This window comes from Cucumis sativus, chromosome 7 (assembly GCF_000004075.3).
Source record: "Cucumis sativus cultivar 9930 chromosome 7, Cucumber_9930_V3, whole genome shotgun sequence".
NCBI lineage: Eukaryota > Viridiplantae > Streptophyta > Magnoliopsida > Cucurbitales > Cucurbitaceae > Cucumis > Cucumis sativus.
The window spans coordinates 2606308-2627078 of record NC_026661.2 but is presented as its reverse complement, the minus strand read 5'-3'; the positions used below and the strand labels follow the sequence as shown (position 1 = coordinate 2627078).

The 20771-nt window shown below is 30.5% G+C and overlaps 2 protein-coding genes and 1 long non-coding RNA gene across 3 annotated transcripts; all 3 read left to right on the top strand.

Moving 5' to 3' along the window:
• The first annotated feature begins 2935 nt into the window (after positions 1 to 2935).
• LOC101221860 lies at positions 2936 to 5657 on the top strand. The gene is made up of 2 exons (XR_180823.3): positions 2936 to 3122; positions 5140 to 5657. It is a non-coding gene; the product is annotated as an uncharacterized LOC101221860 (long non-coding RNA).
• A 3002-nt stretch (positions 5658 to 8659) lies between these two features.
• On the top strand, positions 8660 to 12907 carry LOC101222004 (L-ascorbate oxidase homolog). The gene is made up of 8 exons (XM_004144450.3): positions 8660 to 9109; positions 9202 to 9311; positions 10450 to 10720; positions 10816 to 10918; positions 11057 to 11402; positions 11710 to 12075; positions 12185 to 12263; positions 12395 to 12907. Exons 1-8 carry the CDS (start codon positions 8966 to 8968, stop codon positions 12605 to 12607), a joined length of 1632 nt encoding a protein of 543 aa, XP_004144498.1. The 5' UTR covers positions 8660 to 8965; the 3' UTR covers positions 12608 to 12907.
• Positions 12908 to 17328: 4421 nt separating this feature from the next.
• Positions 17329 to 18360, top strand: LOC105436229 (glycine-rich cell wall structural protein 1). The gene has a single exon (XM_011661400.2). The coding sequence runs from the start codon at positions 17329 to 17331 to the stop codon at positions 18358 to 18360; it is 1032 nt and encodes a 343-aa protein (XP_011659702.1).
• The last annotated feature ends 2411 nt before the right edge of the window (positions 18361 to 20771 follow it).

Sequence of the window (20771 nt, the reverse complement as noted above, 5' to 3'; positions counted from 1 at the left end):
AAATTATTACATTATTTAATTTATCAAAGTTATTAATTTAGACTTTAGACCTATGCCAGGACCATTTATGAAATAAATTAGAAATATAGTAAATGTTGACTAATCCATTGGTAACTTTTTTTTTAAAATGTTGCCTATCAAATAATAATGAATGATACCACATCTATTAAATTGGTAATTGAAACAATCAATGTTATTATTAATAGTTTTTAATTTGAAAAAATGAAAAAAAATATGCTTGTCATAGTAATAAATAGAAAATTATGACGTTGTCATCCATGATAGTCATTGATAGCATTTGTTAATGCTATAAGTGGTCATTATCAATAACTGACATCAATGATAACTTTTTACGTGATAAAATTTAGAAAAAGTGATATTTGATTTTTAGGTTTTTCAAATACTTTTGTATTATATATGTAATTATTTTATTCTTGAGTTATATATATATATATATATATATTTACTTAAATATCATTCATGCTATTGACGATGGAGTAAAATTACGATGGTTGTGAGGTTATTTAGTCTTATTCTCAAGAGCAATATTGATTTCACCTAACCTTTCTTGTTAGTCTCTCCACACGTTATTCTTTTGTGGTTTCTTTCACTTACCTTATTTCTTTCATTTCTTAAACTTTCTTAGCTTTAAAAGAAATTGATTTTTTCTTTTAACAAAATCTTTTTTCTTTTTTGGTTTCAGGTGTGGATTTGATTCTTTAGTTTTAAAATGTTTAATTTTAGTATTATGTTTAGTTGCATTTTTAGTTTCTAAAGATCCGTTTGGTAACGTTCTCGGTTCCTATTTTTATTTTTTAAGAAACAGAGATGTTTGATAACGTTTCATGTTTCTCGTTCTAAAAAAAAGTAGAAACGTTTCTCAATTATTTCTATTAATTTCTTTTTCTCAACTGTTTCTATTGGTTTCTTTTTTCTTTTTCTCAATTGTTTCTATTAGCTTTCTTTCCTCTTTTTTTTCTCAATACTTTTGGTTGGTTTCATTTTCCTTCATTTCAATTCTTTTTCTATTTCCATTTTTCTCTTTTTTTTCTTTTTCTTCCTCTTATTTTCATCTTCTTCTCGTAATAACCACTCTTTACGTGGTTTTCTTTTTCTTCCTCCTATCTTCGTCGTCTTTCCCAAATATTCCTCTCATCCTCTTTGTTGTCTTTCTCTTTGACCCTCATCTCTTCCTCTTCGCTATATCTGGATTTTTCTTTTTCTCTTTGCGTGAATTGTGTTTTCGCTGTGGATTTTCGCCGTATACGTAGGTTTTTGTCAAATCTATGTTTTAACCGTGAGTTTTTATCTTCCTCTTTGCCGTGGGTTTCAGTCCTCTTCTTTGTCGTGAGTTTTCGTCTTCCTCTCGTTGGTTGTATTCTTCAGATCTCAATCTTCATCTCATTTTTCATAAGATTACAAGAAGATCTTTATATCTAGGTTTGATAATTTTAATTTTTTATGTTTAATAGAGGACATATATTTTTGTTTAATGTTTAATTGAATTAAATGTGAATAAAATAAAATAAAATAAATTCAAAGAAAATCAAGAAACAAGAAACAGTTATCAAACACACTTTTTGTTTTTATTTCTTTTTTTCAGAAAACAAGAAACATAAATAGTTATCAAACACATCCATGTTTCCTGTTTTAAAAAAAGAAGGAACGGAAAACTGAGAACAGTAAACAAAGAACAAGAAACAGAGAACGAGAACGTTACCAAACGAACCCTCAGTTTCTAAAGTATATATGTTTTTAATTATTGAGGTTTTAAAAACATGTTTAATTTTTTAAAAAATAACTTTACATTTTTATTTTAAATATTTATATGATATTTTAAATAAGAAAAATAATTTATAAAAGTCATATCGTTTTAAAGCAATTTTTTTTTAAATTTTTAATATCATACAATTATTATTTTTTTAAAAAATTTCTAGATCCTTCTAAACATAATTTTGAAAATGGTTGCAAGTTCAAATTATAATATCGAAGATAGCCCTTTGGAATTATAGATCGAGGGTCCCTTTTTCGAATATTTTTTGGATGTGTTGTCCTTCTCTTTAATCCTTTCTTCTTCCATTTCCCTTATGTTTTTCAATAATAGTAATAATAATAATTTTTAGAATATTAATAATAAATATTTTAGTATTATTTTCAAATAGTTGTTTAATATATGAACTGTTAAGAATTTTCTCAAATTAACTAATAAATGAATGTTCGAATCAAATTGTGTCAACATGAATATAACTCAAATGGTATGAATTTGTACTACAAAAAAAAAATTAGAATCAAGTGATATGTTGTATATATAACTATTAATTAAGACAACCATCATTTTCAAAGTTCGATTTATCTGTCTCATTTATTGTAAATAATAACAACAATAATAATGAAGACGTTAGTGTTTTTAAATATAGTAAAATAAACATAAACAAATTACAAAACATAACAAAACTTTCAAAGTTTATCATTGATATAGAGATTCATAGCTAAGACATCAATAAACTTTTATTGGTTTCTATTAATCTTAGATTTTGAAAGTTTGCTATATCTATAAATATTTATAGCATTTTTATCAAATTTCTTAATAATGATGACAACAACAACCACAATGATAAATAATAAAACAAAGTGTAAAATCAATTCAAATATCAAAGGTTAGAAATCTTCTAACATCATACGGTGTTAATTGGTGGGTTTAGATGGACGTTTTAAGTATTTATTAACACTTTCTTATTCTTATATAAACAGTTTGAAAGTAAATTCAAATAGGTAAGAAGGAAACAAGCAATTATTTGTTGTTATTATATTCTTTTTTATGTTTACCAACTACTACCATATGACCCGTCCAGATTCAGTGAACCTCCCCATCCCTTTAATCACTTTTTGTTGGTTCTTTATAGATTTATTTTCCATTATTAGATTAAACCTTTCCCACTCTCCAAACTGGCATCACACAATAATAATACAAATATGTATATCAAACTTCAAACATAACTATAAAGTCCTTCATTCTCAAGGATTCTTCAAACTAAACCTTCTTCTTCATCACCCCTTCGTCCTCATCATCAACGCCTTTGCTCATCTTAGCTTCTCCAACATGTACTTGTAACTATAAATTTGTAAGTTCTATCTCCTTCCTCTCTTGCCTTTCTTCTTACACTCAGCACACATTTTTATTCTTTATACCTTATATATTCTTTACTTGTTTTATTTCGTTCATTCACAAATTATTCATCCGAACATATAGCAATTTGATCACGATATATGAGCTAGAAAAGTCTCTAACTCGAGAGTTTTTCTGTTTTTCTTTTATCATAGAATAAGTAACTTATATGTATTTTTTAAGGATTACAAGGGACTATGTTCTTCTTCTTCTTTTTATTCTAATATATGAGATCTTTGAGTACAATTGTTTGATGTAGAATTGAAAATTAATTTGCATGTCTTGAAGTAGTTATGGATCAAAATATAAATTTTAAGATGCAATTTTCTTTTAGAAAATTAGTTTTCTGTTTGTACATTTTTTAAAAACAACGACATATCCTCTTATCTAGTCAATGTGCGTAGAACTTCTGTCACACTCCAACAAACTCTCTTCTCAAACAAAAAGATTATGAATCTCTTTTTAGTTTTTCCTCTCTTATCTATCAGATTTCTCTCTTCCCTCGTTAGAATAAGCTATCTCTTACATATATGTCGAAAGAATTCTTCTATATTAAGGCAATGACTAATTAAAAGACATGAAAAGAAAAAGAGAACAAAAAAAAATCTGCGAAAACAAAAAAAAAAAAACTAAGATCTGGAAAAAGTAAAAGAAACAATAAAGGAAAGTTGAAGAACTTGCCAAGGTGGTGGATTTTGATTATCGACCATCCAAAAGGAAAAAATAAACAAGTGGGTTTTTAGGCTAAGTCCAATTACTTTCGATTTTTCTCTTTTATTATTTTATTTTATTTTTCCCCACTCTTCGTGTCATACACATTCCTCCTCTCTTATTCTTTTATCTGTTAAGACTTGTCTCTACCAAAAATTATCATCTTCAAAATTTGATCCCTAAATCTATATTACACATCCACCAAGTCCAACTAGATTAGAAAACGAGATACCTAACTATGATTCAACTTAAAATTTAGATACCTTTTCATTTTTCTCCGTTTTCTTTGCCTGAAATTGAGTTATTTTTCATATTTTGGTTACGATCCGTGGAGAGTTTTAAATTCAAAGATCAAAATGTCTAACTTAATTACTTCAGACTAATTAGAAGCATTTTTTAAACATCAAGATTAACGTCTTTCATTTTAAACTTTAAAGACTAAATAGACACAAAATTATATCAATCTTGAGAATCCAAAAGTACGTCTTACTTTTTATTTATTTAATCAATTAGGTTGGGTGCTGCTGACTTAGCATCATGTGATTGATTGAAAACGTTTTCTATTTTTGTATATTTAAGAAAAAAAAGAAAAGTAGACCACTTTTTATTTTTTTAGGTTTTTGTTGGTGTTGTGGATCCCACTGAGTCTTGTACAAATGACTCACTTTTTCTTTTTTCACCTTTAAAATGATTAAAGTTTAATTTTCATTTTAGACCATTTAGTTTTATATTCCTTAAATATGTTGTTATTATATTCTTAGATGCTTAATTTTAATTTTGTACTTTCAATAAATATTAAATTTATTTTTATCCAAATTGATTAATTAATAATAATAATTTTTAGTAAAGAAAACACAGTATATAAATATTCTTTCTAAAGTTTCTAATGGAAAAATCCATATTATAAGTTAAAAGTTGGAGGTTTTGGTTAATTTTCGTAGTGTTCGTGAGCACTCTAATTATGAATATGGAAGCTGTGTTCATCATTAAGAATATTTATTTTCTATAAAATGATATGGTTTAATTTGTGATTAATTTTAGTGCGATCATTGAATGGAAAAGTAATCTAATGTGTGCATTTCTCCTCTGCCACCATTTAGACTTTATTAATAAAATAGTTTATATTTTCTTGGATGTTATGCATTCCATGTAGAACTTGAACATCAACATAATTTCTTAATTAATAAGTAAATATTCATATAATATTAAAAAAGTTTAATATATAAGATCTCCCTTTATGACATTATGTTAAATTATCGCAGATATCTATCGCAACACTCGGGTGGATTGATTGCTATAACCCATATACTTTCAAAATGATGCTATTTTTCAAGGATCATCGAACAAAACAACCTAAGCTTTCAACTTACAAAGGTCATCACCGTTTAACCATAGTTTATGACGGTGATGGAGAATCATGAGAGTCGTCCCCTTACTATCAAAAGGTGAAAATCAACTAAAAGGAGAAGAAATGGCAATTTAGCAATATGAGAATGCATAATCTCACATAATGCATTTTCCTTTGATTTTATTGCGATATATGCTTCTCTTTTAATATATAGTGTATGCTCATCATGAAAAAAACAGATCCAACGTTGCTTGTACTTGGAGGAGTTCCCCTTAAACCATACTTCAGAAGAATTTTTCTTCTTTTCTTTTACAATAATATGTACTTAGGGTTTCCCCCTTCATGTTAAGTTTGGCCATGCAATCATAGTTCATGTTGTATTATTTCAAATGTTGCTTCATTTGGGTTATTATAATTAGTTTACTGTTAAAACGTTGATCTTGTTAATTTCTTTTAAAATTTATTTATTTTGGATAGAAACACAAACAACAAAAAGTTTGTTTTAGCATTTGTTTTTAACTATATATGAAACGAATGTGAATGAACAAATCTATAATCTCGAAGTTGATGGATACAAAGATAATGCGAACTAAGACATTTATTTTAGTTTTAGTGTCATTTCACACATTTATACAAGTGATAAATTAATCATATTATACCTCACTTAGCTCCAAAGAGTTATGATAAAATTAATTATAAATTTAATATTTTAGTTACTATAGTTATTTTCACACGTGGACTTTGACAATTTGTAGAAGATCAGCTCAACAAATGATAATTAAATATGTATTGAAAAGGAAATTTTCCATAATATAGAAATTTACTAGTTATATGACCATGTACCAAATGATTGAAATAAGAAAAAAATTATAAAAGGAAAGAAAATCACATAAAATTAATGAAACTATTTTTTTAAAACAAGGTTGTACCCGTACAAAAGTATGACAATTTAACTTAGTTTATAATATAAAAAATGAAGCCAAAATGAATATATAGTCTAGGTGAGAGAGTATTTCTACTGCATAATTATAAACTTCAAAGTTAGATTTTTCCACTTTAAATATTAATTTCATTGGGTCTAAAACATATAAGAAAATGAAAATCTAATATCCAAATCGTTTTTTTGTGAGATCAAATTAGCAAAATATATCCAACTAATATTGACCAACGATTTTTTTCTTTTATTTCCTTACATAAATATTGCAAGAAAAAACTATTGTCCCAAAATGTTCAAATGATGATAAATATGGGGATGGTTGTAAACTTCAATAGAAACAAAAGCAAAAAAGTTGGCAATAAAATATAGAAAAACTAAAGAATGAGTTCACCATACCTTCAAAAAGAAAAAAGAAAGGTTCACCATACAATTAAGGAAAGGGCAAAAAATGAAAAAGAATCAACAAAAATAAAACCAAAGAAAAACAAAGGCCAAAGGAAAGAGACCCATCTATAAAGCTACTCTCTATCTTATCTTCATGAATCTCATTTAATATTTCAAAGAATATAGCAGTTTTTCTAAAGAAAAGTAACATCAATGAATCAATAAAAAATAGACACCTCATAGTTTTATAAATAATAATTAAGTGTATAAAAATATTTTAAAAAATTACAATTATTAATAAACTTATAATATGTTATATTTATAATTTTTAAAAAATATTATTATAAATGCTAATATTTTAAACAAAATGATTATATATGCAACTATTAAACAATTTTCTTATTATTCTCTAAGAAAACAGTAGTTATAATAAAAAAAATTACAATATTTTTTCTATATAATTTTCAAAATATTTATTTCTGGTAAGGTTAGAATTGATTTGAGGTGTGGTCAGATACAGTTGTAAAAGGGAAGAAAAGATGAAAGAAACCCTAATCTTTCACTTTTAATTATTCAATCCCAATGGGCCCAAATATTTCTTTTTTCTGAATTGAGTGACGAAGAGATCTATGTACAAAATTGAATGGATCTCATCTAAATATCGACCTTATTTTACTATGTAATTTGTGTTTACCACGTAATGGTTGAATGAAAAATTTTAAGTCAACCACAAAAATGCAACACGATTTCTTAAATTAACAATAAAATTACAAATTTCGTACTCTAGAAACCTAAAAGAGAAATCTCCTTATTAGAAGATTGTTAACTTCTAAAAGTTGACAAGTTCGATAAGCTCAAGTTCTAAAAATATACAAACATCTTTCCAATATTTCAATTTAAAAAACATCACACACTCAGCTTTTCTGAATCAAACATCTACATTTAATTAAATTTTTTTTGGAGATATTCTAATATTAGAGATCGAACTATATCACACCAAATTAACGTAAATACAAATATAACTTCATAAAATCCTATCTCTAAATATCTTGTACAACAAATTATCAATTAAGGTAAGGAATGTGTTGATATCCATAAAATTTGTTTTTTCAAATTTTCTTTTATTGCATTGAACAAAGTTTGATAAGATTTTTTTTGTTTCTTTAGTTTTATTACATATATATTTTAAAGAAGTTTGAATTATTCTAATTTTATATATCTATGTTCCCTTGAGTTGGATAAGTAGTAATTAGGGATTATCATTCTTGATATTTGTTGCTGCCTTTCATTATGTTCTTAAGTCTGTTATTTTATTTCTTAATTTGTAATGTATGAATTCATATATTAATTTAATTTTAGTTTTCTTAGGACATTTAAAATTTGAACTTTAAATTTCAATATACATACATAACAATAATTTGTAAAAAGAGTTATAGTAATAACAAATTAAATTTATCAATCATAATCTCCTAAAATTGATAGTTTAAGTTTAAATTATTATATGTTGGCTTGCGAATTCTTTTTACAATGTCCAAATCAAACATGTCAGATTTAATATATAGAAAAATATGTCATATAATATATTTCTAAAAGGAGAAGGAAACAAAAACTAGAATATCAATTTTAGCAATAATAACACACCATATAGTAATATTTAAAAAAAAAACTCAAACTAATATTTGCCCTACATATTTTATAGTTAATTGGTGATTAAATCGATATTAAATGATAGATTTTGATAAATTTAGTTATATTTGTAATTTTTTTAAATATTGCTATATATACTAATACTTTGAATAGAGTTGTTATATTTGGAATCGTTTCGATATAAAAGTGATAGGTCAATAACATACACTCAAGTGAATAGATAAAATAAGAGAAAGGGTCTATAAAATTTATACGTAGATGTAGAAAAGAATCGTAAAAATTAAAGATGACAAATTGAATGCATTTGCATTGTATCCATGATAACAATTGGTGATTAGTAGAGTTGAGAGTAATGATGCCTTGAAGCTTTTGCTACTAATTTTATGAGAATGAGGAGGAATTGGGAAGCTTCTTTCTTTCCTCCTCTGTTGAATCAGTACGGCTCAATTTGCAAATTACTGTCCCCTCAGAAAAATTATTGACTCTTGACAACTGGGTTTTCTCAGACGTTGGGAACCTAAATTTTACAATAAAACAAACAACTAGATTTGAATTACCAATTCCTTTCCTCTTCTTCTCACCGACATTGCCTACTATTTCATCCAAACACAGAGCCAGATCCAAAGCTAGTCAAGAAAAGCTCAAAGCCAAAGATTCAAAGGCTTAAAAGCAAACTTAGCGACTAAGGACAACCCCCACAACTTTTCTTAATCCCCATCTCTTTGATTTCTTCTTCCATTTCCTCATTTCCCATTGACCCCTTTTCTCTAAAATGAGAAAAAATAGTTTCTTATGTTCACTCACTTTCTTGTTCTTGGTTTTGAGCTTCAGCTGCATCAATGGTGAAGACCCATATAGGTTTTTAAATTGGAATATCACATATGGAGACATTTGGCCTCTTGGAGTAAAGCAACAGGTATTAGTTCTGTATCAATGTAACACCCATTCTCTTGTTTAGCTTAAAGATGTATTCCCCATTGTGTTTTTTCTTTTTTATTTCCTTTTCAGGGTATTTTGATTAATGGGCAGTTTCCAGGGCCACAAATTGAGGCAGTTACTAATGAGAATTTGATTATCAATGTATTCAATAGTTTGGACGAGCCTTTCCTGATCTCCTGGTTGGTTTTTCTTTTTCATTTTTAACTTTTCTTTCCGTTTTTGTTCACAACTTGTATGAAGAAATGCCTCCTCTGTCTCATTTGGTTGGATTCATGATGCTTGTTTTGGTGTTAATTATCAATCCATTTCTTGATTTCTGTATATGGTGTTATAATGTTGGACTATTGAGTTTTTATTATGGACTATTTTCCACGTTGGAAACTTGGAAGAGGGGTTGTACTGACATGTTTTGAAAAGAGATGCTTAGAATTGAATTGATCATTAATTATTATAAAGACTTATTCGTGCAGTCAAATTATTACAATAGGAAATGCAATGCTGGTAGTTGGGAAGGCAAAATTTCATTGTTCCAAGTGAGGACAATAAAGGGCTGATAAAACGGTGTCGTTTACTCTATAGTATCTATTTTCTTCCTGGTTATTACCAAGGCCCGTTTTTTCTTCTTCTTGTTTCTTGTTTGTTTTTGAAATTGGACTAAGAATTTAAAGAAGGGTGAAAACTACAGTAAAGAAATGGGAATTGAAAGGAAACAAGAGAGATTAAAAAAACGAAATAGTTATGGAGTGGGACCTCAATGTTGGGAACCTTTTCTTTTCCTTTCTTTTTTCCCTCGATTTTATTGAAGAAATGAAAGTCCTTGAAAATTAAGAAGTCTGAAAGTTGTTAACTTTAGACATTTGTGACTTGGGGTTTGAATATTACTATTGTTGTTTTAGTATATTATTATCTATTTGAACTTAAATTTAATTGGGTTTATTTTTGTACTTTAGGCCTAGATCTTCTCCATTTCGAATCACGTGGTTCATATCCTGAACACCCTCGAGAATTTTCCTTTCCTAGATTTTGGGTTGGGTTGGATTATTTTATTTTATCATTATTAATTGTACTTAGATTTGGGTGATTTTATTAGTTGGGTTTTCACGATATTCTAACATGTGTAGAAGATTTTTTTATCCCACCAAATTATAGTGGATAAATTTCTGATGGTAGAAGGAGGTAAAATATGGCTCTTTTCTTGTCATCTTGAATCAGCAACTGACTGACTAATTGAAAGCAGTGTCCTTTTCCAGTAAATGGGGTGAATTCAGTGATAGCTGATGAGTATGAACTATTTTCCACCTTGATTTTGTTATGTAGGAATGGGATTCAACAAAGAAGGAATTCTTGGCAGGATGGAGTTTATGGCACAAACTGCCCCATCCCACCAGGACAGAATTTCACTTATGTCTTGCAAGTTAAAGATCAGATCGGTAGCTACTTTTACTTCCCCTCTTTGGCCTTGCACAAGGCCGCTGGTGGCTTCGGTGGCTTCAAAATTCAAAGCCGCTCTATAATTCCTATACCCTTTCCTACTCCTGCTGGAGAATTTACTGTTCTTGCTGGTGATTGGTACTCTAAAAACCACACTGTAAGTTTTTGTTTCCTCCTGAACATTTTGAAAGTTATGCTGGAACAGTGGAACGGAATGTCATAATGAAGGGATGTTCTATTGAATCATTGTAGGATTTGAGAGCCATTTTAGATGGTGGTAGTGATCTTCCTTCCCCTGATGGGCTTCTCATCAATGGTCGTGGTTTAAATGGGAACACATTCACTGTCGAACAAGGTACATTGTTGTTAAGAATGTAAATACCGTTACTCATTGTCTTACGCTTTTGAGTTCTGGGGTGGTTAACTACTGTCTTGGTTTTAATGTAGGGAACTTGGAATGATACAAATAACCTAATGTTGCATTGTCTTGCAGGCAAAACTTACAGGTTTCGGATATCAAATGTGGGGCTTACAACTGCTATTAATTTCAGAATACAAGGTCACAAAATGCTTCTGGTTGAGGTTGAAGGAACTCATACCCTTCAGAATACTTATGAATCCATTGATATTCATCTGGGGCAATCCTACTCTGTCTTGGTCACTGCTGATCAGCCGCCACAAGATTACTACATTGTTGTCTCTACGCGTTTTACCTCCCAAATTCTCACAACCACCTCCCTTCTTCACTACAGTAACTCAGCAGCAAGTGTCTCTGGTCCTCCTCCCGGTGGACCGACATTTCAAATTGATTGGTCACTTGAACAAGCTCGATCTCTTAGGTATCTGCCTCTGGCTTTGGTTTCTCTGTTTATTTGCTAATATTTTCTTCATTAGGAGATTGTAAGTCCTGACGTATGTTGCTTCATTAGTTCTCTCAAACTACATGTTTGGTTTTGGTTTTATGTAATCGGCTTTTATGACCGATAAGTAATCCAAGATTTGGCTCTTTAGTTTTCAATTTAGAACTTGGCATTGGTTTTGAGACCTATTCTATGTACATATTTGGGATAGGAAAATTTCATGCTACACGAACCCCTTCTACTATGTTGTGCCATACTTGCTCTGATCCATCCTTTATTGAACCAGGCGTAATCTGACTGCAAACGGCCCAAGACCAAATCCTCAAGGTTCTTACCATTACAGATTAATCAATGTTACCCGTACAATAAGGCTTCATAGCACTGCTCCAATCATTAATGGCAAGCAGCGATATGCTGTCAATAGTGTGTCTTTCATTCCAGCTGATACTCCTCTCAAACTTGCTGACTATTTCAAGATCTCTGGTGTTTTCTCTCTTGGAAGTATCCCTGATTACCCCACCGGTGGTGATGCTTACCTTCAAACTTCTGTCATGAATGCTGACTTTAGAGGCTATGCCGAAGTTGTATTTGAGAATCCTGAAGATGTTGTGCAGTCATGGCACGTTGATGGACACAATTTCTTCGTCGTGGGGTAAGTTTCTTATAAGAACCCGGTATTGTAAGCCTTTTATTTCTCATGGTTCAAAATTCAACCATTTCCGATTGCCACTAGATCAACTTAATCATTTGTTATGCGATAGGATGGATGGAGGACAATGGATACCTGCGAGCAGATTAACTTACAATTTAAGAGACACTATCTCTCGATGTACTGTTCAGGTAGCTGTCTCATTCATCAGCTTATCTGATTCGGTTTTGATGATAAGAAAATTGAACATCTTGTTTTAGCTTCATTCAAGAATCCAGGTTATGTTTGATTCTTTAACACAAAATTTTCGTGAACTACTTAGGTGTATCCAAAGTCATGGACTGCAGTTTACATGCCTTTAGACAATGTGGGGATGTGGAACATAAGGTCTGAGAATTGGGCTCGCCAGTACTTGGGTCAACAACTATATCTTCGTGTGTATTCACCCGTGAATTCATGGCGAGATGAATATCCAATCCCGAGCAATGCTCTTAAATGTGGTCGAGCAATCGGTCTCAACACTCCACCTCTATAAAGCAAGAACAGTTCAGATCAGAAATCAATTTCATCAAAGGTTTTATGTAAAACCTGTAGTGTTTTGGTTCAACTCGAGCCCTCGGTCTATTTCTAGCTTGATTTGTTCTGTCTGAGTCTCTGTTTCAACATTTGTTTTTGTTGGTTCACCATTGTCTTGCTTGAATTCTTGTTAGTTTTAGTTATCAATCTTTTGGAGACATTATACAATGTTGTATACCAAAAACGTTTTGGAAAATTCAAAGGAATGAGACATGCAATATTGTGAATGAATGCAAAAGGATGTGTCTTTCTTCCATAATTTCTATCCGTCCAAGGATTAAAGAATCAATGTGAATATGAATACTGATATTTCAAAACAGTGAATGCCTCTAAATTCTTGCTCCTACAAGTGGGGTTAGAAATATTAAATATCTAAGGATATGAAATTAGTCTTATAGATGTATTATTGAGAGGCAAATAAATGCGATACCAACTCCAGAGAAAGATGGGAAGTTTCCACCGGTTAAAGATAGAACACCAAACCTTATTTACTACACACACAAATGAATATGACAAAAAATTATATATTAGAAGTAATAGTTTTTCTCAAATTTCATATATTATATAAAAGATAATATTGTCGAAATAAATACAATCAACTTACATACAAAGTGATAGAACTATGGTTCAGTTTATTTTTACCTCTAACATAGTTCTTGATAAATCATCTATTTTTATTGAGTTTAATTATATTCTTGTGTGAACCGATTTGGTTTAGTTCACTATTTGTTTGAAATGAATCTTAGAATATGTTTAGGGCTTACTTTTATATTTTATAACATTTTTTTTTGCCATAAGTTGCAACCTCTCACCCTAGTTGATATGAAATTCCTAGCAATTGGAATGGAGAACCCTTTCAATATATGAACTCCTAATTCTCAATCATTAAAACTCGAAGTAATACGATTTCAACCTTAGGGAGATTAGGTTTGACAGTGATTGCCTTAACATCAATATCTTGAAACAAGAAGAGGTTCCTTGTCGCAAGATTCGAACACTTCATAAATAAATAGTATGAGAATTCCACCTTAATGTTTTTGCAAAATTTAAAAAACTTTATTGCTAATTTTGAAAACAAGCACAAAGGCTAAATTAGTTGTAAGAAACTCTTATAACAACTTAATAGCAAAGGTTAAATAGCCTCAAAATTAAAACTATAATGCATGAAAAAAAAGACTAAAGATAAAATTTAAAAATACTAAAATTACATCAAAATTATTGAATAAAATCTAATTAATATTGGATGTTTGGTCACTCCAAATTCTTTCTCTCCAAACCTTTCTCTCTCTTCAACCTCTCCCCGTCTCTTCAATTTTAAATAGGGACGCTTGCAAAAATAACAAAAAAAATTATGGTAATAGAGTAAATGTCATTATATTTTCTAAATTGCAAAAGTAGCAAATTTAAAAGTCGATAATTCTCTGAAAGCCTTTTTGATAACCTTATGATAGTCCTTTGATATCACTAATTATGGCTATATTTGTCATATTGCAAAAAGAAGAAATGTCTTAAACTATTTTTTTCTAAATGTTTTTGCCATTAATGCAATTTGCGTTTTAAATATTCTTTCACTAATTCATCTTTTGTTCATGATTAGTGGTATCAAACAATTTTTTTTTTTAATTTTTTGCACTTCCTCAATAGATTTCAAGTTTTGTTTTCTTTTTCAACTTCAAAAGGGTATCTTTATTTTGTTCAAGCTCGTAATTGAAATATTTCTTTTCCAACCCGTTTCATACTAGATCTGAACTTATCGGGTCAAGTTGTTTTAAACGAAAAGTTAATCTGACTTCACCCGTTTGCATCCTAAACTTATTTGTTAATTTTCAACTTTCTTTTTACCTATAAGTTATCGTTAAAAAAAACTATTCTTAATTAGTCACACAATGGTTACAATTATATTAGTTTCCAATATAAGTCTATCACCTAGGTCTTTGGTATGTACTTTGTACATGTGCTACCATGATGGATGTACTCTCTCCCATAATCTCGACTTTTGAATTTAAGGGAGCATCATTAGGTGAAAAAGTTAATGTTTGCCCATCAATTTGTGTCGTATAATGATGGAAATAAAATATATGAACACTTGAAATACAACATCAATGTTTCACTTTTTGTTTACCTTTCCAATTTCTCATAGATTTCGGTTTCATTTATTGATATGATAAGTTTATTAATTTTCCTCATCGGCATCTTCCTTGTTAGTGACAATTAAATAGGATGTATTTGTAATGTAATCAATATCACATAATATCATCTTCTTTCTTTTTTTCATTTTACTTGACGATTTTTATTAAAAACATCATGTATTTGTTTTTGTAGTAGAGTGTTTGTTCATCTATTTTTTAGATTTATTAATTAAATATCAATTAGATTTTACTTTGTTCCGTTGTGAATCCTAAAAAATAAGAAAATATTTTAGTATAGTATCTAAGATTCTTTTCCTTTTTCAATTGTTTTTAATATACATATTATTATTACTGAATTAAAACTTTTTCCAAAATCTTTGATCATTTTTTTAAATATAAACATTTCTCTCTATATAACATATTGAATTTTCAAAACTATTTGGTATTTTTCAAGGGTTGAAATAGTGTCGTTTAGTGCATCTTCGAGAAGAAAAATGTTGGGTGTTTGTGATTTCGTTTCCTTTTAAGACCGGGTGAAGAATGTGCACTTAAAGTGATTGGGAGATTGAGAAGGAGGCCACTTAACCCATGACCTAACCACCAGTTACAACCCTACCTTCGATGGAGCGTTTGGAGTCCTCTCGTTTACCCAAGTTGTTGTTTTCGAGACTGAAAGCAAAAGGCTGGGAAGGTTTTGACGTTCTCAACAACCATTACCCATGGCCAAACGAAGGCAAAGGTGGATGGAGCTTTAGTTCACACCTCTGTGAATAAAGAAGAAGAAGGATGGGAATCCCTAATTTTGAAAATGGAATCCCCAGGAAATTGAACTTCTTAATTGGTTCATGTGTGTAGGCTAATATTTTCCTGGCTTGTTTTTTAACCTTTTCAATCTGACAATTAGACATTATTTTAGATTTGACAGACCAATGAATTTCTTTGATAAATATTTAAGTTATAATAATGTATATGGTTGTTTTACAAAGAGCTGGAGACTTTTCAGATTCTATATTTGAAGTTGGGGCTGTAAGTACAAAAGTGATGGTTTGTTTTGCCAATTTTGCCTTTTCTTTCTTAAATAATTTTACGATTTTGTCTTCTTTTTATAATTAATTTTAATTTGTGTTATTTTGTATAAAGTATAAACTTTGAAATTTGCCATAAATCTAGTCAGCCCATTTTTAAATTTAAAAGTAAAATGAAACTTGATTAGGTTGTGTATTAAATGGATATTGAAGTCAAATGCTATTATTGCAATCTTCGTAATAAGACTTCAACTCCACGAAAACGTCTTATCTGAAAAATATATAATTGTGGCGATTATGTGTTCTCACACGGTGCTCTCGTCCCTATACTCTCTCCAACCAATTGATTGCCATAGCACACATTAAAGTGATTAATGGATAGTGACATATAAATAAATAAGTTCTAATATTTGGATTATATTGGATTACAGTTTTTTTTTTTTTTTTTTTTTTTTTTTTATTGTTTATCCCATATACAAACTATAATTGCAAAGAGATGTTATTGTTTAGAAAATATAATACTAAATTTACTTTATTCATCCACAGCTTTTGGTTCAATCACTAATTTCACACATGAGATATCAAAGAAGATGGTCGAAGGGATTGGTTCCTATTACAGTACACTAAAATATTTTTCATAAATAAATAAAGATTAGGTCAATTGGTCCATGCAAGTTGCAGTTATGAATAATAATAATAGTTAGAATCGCTTACAGTTTTTCTTCATTTATTGTTGCATAGACACCGACGATCGCCCCAACTGAACCCAAGCTTAAATTTCACATGCTATATCCATATCCAAATCCTACTGTTTTGACCCAGCCACACTGTCGGCGAGTAGTTGACGCCGTCGCTGGTGCTGATCGAAAGGCCATTCCCATCTTCTTCAATATTGTCCACTTTCATTGTTAATATTTAGTTCTAGCTGATGGGATTTTTTTTCTTTTTTGGAAAAATACTAAAACTTTGTGGAATCGGTAGCAGCAGAAGCAACGAAATATCTAAACTAAATTAACACCTACCCAACTATTTGGTGTGGTTCTTTCACTGCGAATATTAATTAGTTCCTAGCTAATGAATAATTTGTCCTAATTCATATATTTTAAAAAAAGTAAGGGTTACGTTACAAAACTGAAAAGCCATTAGAGACTTGAATGTTCAAGAACTACTTTAATGGAAATAAAAAGAAAGAGAGTCTTGAATAGATATTGCTTTTGTGAGTTGTGTGAGTTTAATTTGTTTGAAAGGGATAAAAGGTGTGTACATAATTAGAGTCAAAGGGATGGAGATAAGTTGTGACCCATGTTAGTATGCTTTTGACTTATATGCGTATGTATATATATGTCATTAAATGATATTGGCCAACTCCCCAACGGTTCAACGCGCCCTCATAACCAATAGCAACTTGAATATAGAGGAACACGTAATTATGTAATGGAGGGGAAGGTGAAGCCTATATATATATGTTGATTTTAGACTTGTGAGTAGCGAAACACAAACCCAAAAGATATTTTTGGTGGACATATATGGGTGGCTCTCAAAAATGGTTTTCTCTGGGTCTTCTTACCCTCTGCATTGTGCTCCATTTGAGCGCTATTGTTTTGGGAGATGACAAGCTTAATAAAAATGGGTTTAGGGATGACGACGACTGTCGTTGGGGCAGGCGTTGCGGTGGCAGATTCGGAGGACGTGGACGAGGTGGCTTTGGTGGCGGTAGAGGTGGTGGATTTGGTGGTGGTAGGGGTGGAGGACTTGGTGGTGGTAGAGGTGGAGGACTTGGTGGTGGATCGGGTGGAGGGTTTGGAGGTGGTGGTGGAGTAGGTGGTGGTGCTGGAGGTGGTGTTGGTGGTGGTGGCGGATTTGGAGGTGGTGGAGGAGGAGGATTGGGAGGTGGTTCGGGACATGGTGGAGGATTTGGAGGTGGCGTTGGAGGTGGTGCGGGAGGAGGAGTTGGGGGTGGAGGTGGATTTGGTGGAGGCGGCGGTGGTGGTGTTGGTGGTGGATCAGGTCATGGTGGAGGTATTGGAGCTGGAGGAGGTGTTGGTGGTGGTGTTGGTGGAGGCGCTGGAGGTGGAGGTGGAGGTGGAGGCGGCGGAGGGGGTGGTGGTGGCATTGGTGGTGGACATGGCGGAGGATTTGGAGCTGGAGGAGGTGTTGGTGGAGGAGTTGGTGGTGGTGCAGGAGGAGGAGGAGGAGGTGGTGGAGGCGGTGGAGGAGGCGGCGGCATTGGTGGTGGGTCAGGCCATGGTGGAGGCTTTGGAGCTGGTGGAGGTGTAGGTGGTGGTATCGGAGGAGGTGCCGGAGGTGGAGGTGGAGGTGGAGGTGGAGGAGGTGGAGGTGGTGGTTTGGGAGGAGGTTCAGGTCATGGAGGTGGATTTGGAGGTGGTGGAGGACTTGGAGGAGGCGCTGGAGGTGGTGGTGGCATAGGAGGGGGTGCCGGTGGTGGTCACGGTGGAGGAATTGGAATAGGAATAGGGATTGGAGTGGGAATAGGTGGTGGATCTGGACATGGCGTTGGTGTTGGTTCTGGATCCGGTGGAGGAGGTGGTGGTCATTAAAACCCTATCTCATTTTACACATAATTTCTAAGTTTTTATTGTACGTGGAACAAAGTTCAACTATTATTGTACTACTCTCTTCTCTATTTTCCAATGTTTACAACTTTTTTAAAAAAAGGCTATATGCAAATAGATTTTGTTATAATGTTTCTAATTACCACTTTCTCTTATCAAACTTCATCCTCTAACTTCTCTCCCATTCAAATTTATAATCCTAAAACTTAATTACAAGCAAAACAAAAAGTAGAGGTATAAAATCAAGCAATGTAAAGCTTGTAATGTGTGTATGATATCATATTGATCAGTTTTTTCTTTTTTTCTTTTTTTTTTAAAAAAGGTAAATAAAGAAAAGGTTTCCCTATCAAAATTCAAACATGATCTAATACATAATGCATCAAGTAACATTTTAAAAGTGGATGGATTAATCTCTATTTTATCATTGTTGAAGTAAAAATAAAAGAGAGTATTGTTTACCATTTATTTATGGTTTTAGTTTTTAAAAATTAAATTTATATGTTTTGTTATTCATTTTCCATCGATGTTTCAAAAAAAAAAAAAAAGTATATAAAGCTTTTAAAATTAGACTAAGAAATTCATTTCATTATTCTGTAAGAAAAGTAATAATGATATAGAATTAATGAAAGAAAACAAACAAGTTTCTGAATAAAATTGGTACCAAATAAGCTAAAAGTTATATGAAATGTTGTACATGATAAAATTAGATTTTTTCTAAAATTTGGAGTTAAATAAGAGCAGTGATCTTAATGTCTTACATAGATCAAAATGATCATATAACTCTATTGATATCGATGATGTATACTATGCCTTAACTAGTTTCTTTCCAATTATTTATTTCATGTGTCGCAAGTTTTTTTTTTTTTTACTAAAAGTAACAAAATTAAATAATATGAATGTGTGCATATAGTTCCTTTCTTTCATCATAATCAATATCTCACTTACTCAATCAATTATTTGTAATTGATTCTAATTATGTTCATATCTTCCTATTTTCATTTGTGTGCTATTGGAAAGTTTTAATTTTCAATTTAAAAAAGGACTATTTGAAAAACCAAGTAAAAATTTAATTTTTTGAAAAAAATCTTATTTTGTTTTTGAAATATGACTAATAATGTAACTCAATCTTAAGTGATACACACCATGTATTGAAAAAGAGAAAAATAAAATGGCTAACTAAAACTAAAAATATAATTTTAATAAGATTCTAAAAGTAAATTTAAACATGCAAACTAAATTTATATACCTAGAATAACAAAAAAATTTAAAACATGATCCCACAAATATAAATTTTAGGGGACTCCTTCCAAAAAGTCGTTATCGATGTCATTGATATTTCACATTATGTCGATTGGAATTAACAATGTTTCAATATTCTTTAGTTTTCTTTGATGCAAATAAGTGAAAAGGTGATCATTCTCAACTCCTTGAAAAGAACAAAAAATGAACCTTTAATATTGTAACGAGATTACTAGTTAATCTCTCTCTATAAGTGTATTTTAATTAGCTAACCTCTCTCGATGTATACTTTTAAGTTAGATAGACACTTTTGGCTTTAATGACATATCATCACACATTATTCAAAACTGATGTGATTGTAATGAGTTTTTATGGACGTATCAATATAATTACTATAAGCCTAAATTCGAAACCTAATTCTTTTTTTTGTATTAATAACATTTAATTATAAAAAATGCAATATTAAAATCCATTAATTATGAAAATTCCAATATATGGTTACTAAACTATCTCACGGTTGTTTAAACAACTTTATGCCCAACAAGGATGGAACTTTTTTGACTTTGTCAAACATAAAATTGTCTAGTATCATTGTCTATCATTATTGTTTAGAATGAATCAATAACATTACCATTAATAACTATGACAACTAGTAATTCTCGTATTGCAATAATATATAATAGGAACAACAAGAGTATGTGTCGGAGAAAAGGAAAATAGTTCATAAGAGTCTAAAGAAACTTGGTAGATCTCACGTGATTTTCAAACGTAATCAAATTCATCAACCTTAACTCTATAATAAGCTGTATTTTTTTAATTATAGATTTAGGTAGGGGCTTTTGCAAAAATAGCAACAAATAAAAAACAAATGATAGTATAACTCATGTGACAATATTTTCTAAATTTTCAAAAGTGAGATAGAGCTATTTTTTTTCAAATCATAAATGAGTTGATGTCATTTCCCATTTAGATATGAATAGTACATTTCATAACTAAATTTGAAAATTGGAATAGTTGCAAATTTAGCAATTAAATTCAAAATAATTAAGTATATAGCAACATTTTAAAAAAATTGCAAGTATCGTAAATTTTGTCAAATTCTATCAATAATAAAGTCTATCACTAATAGATCATGTTGTAAAAATTAGTCTATCACC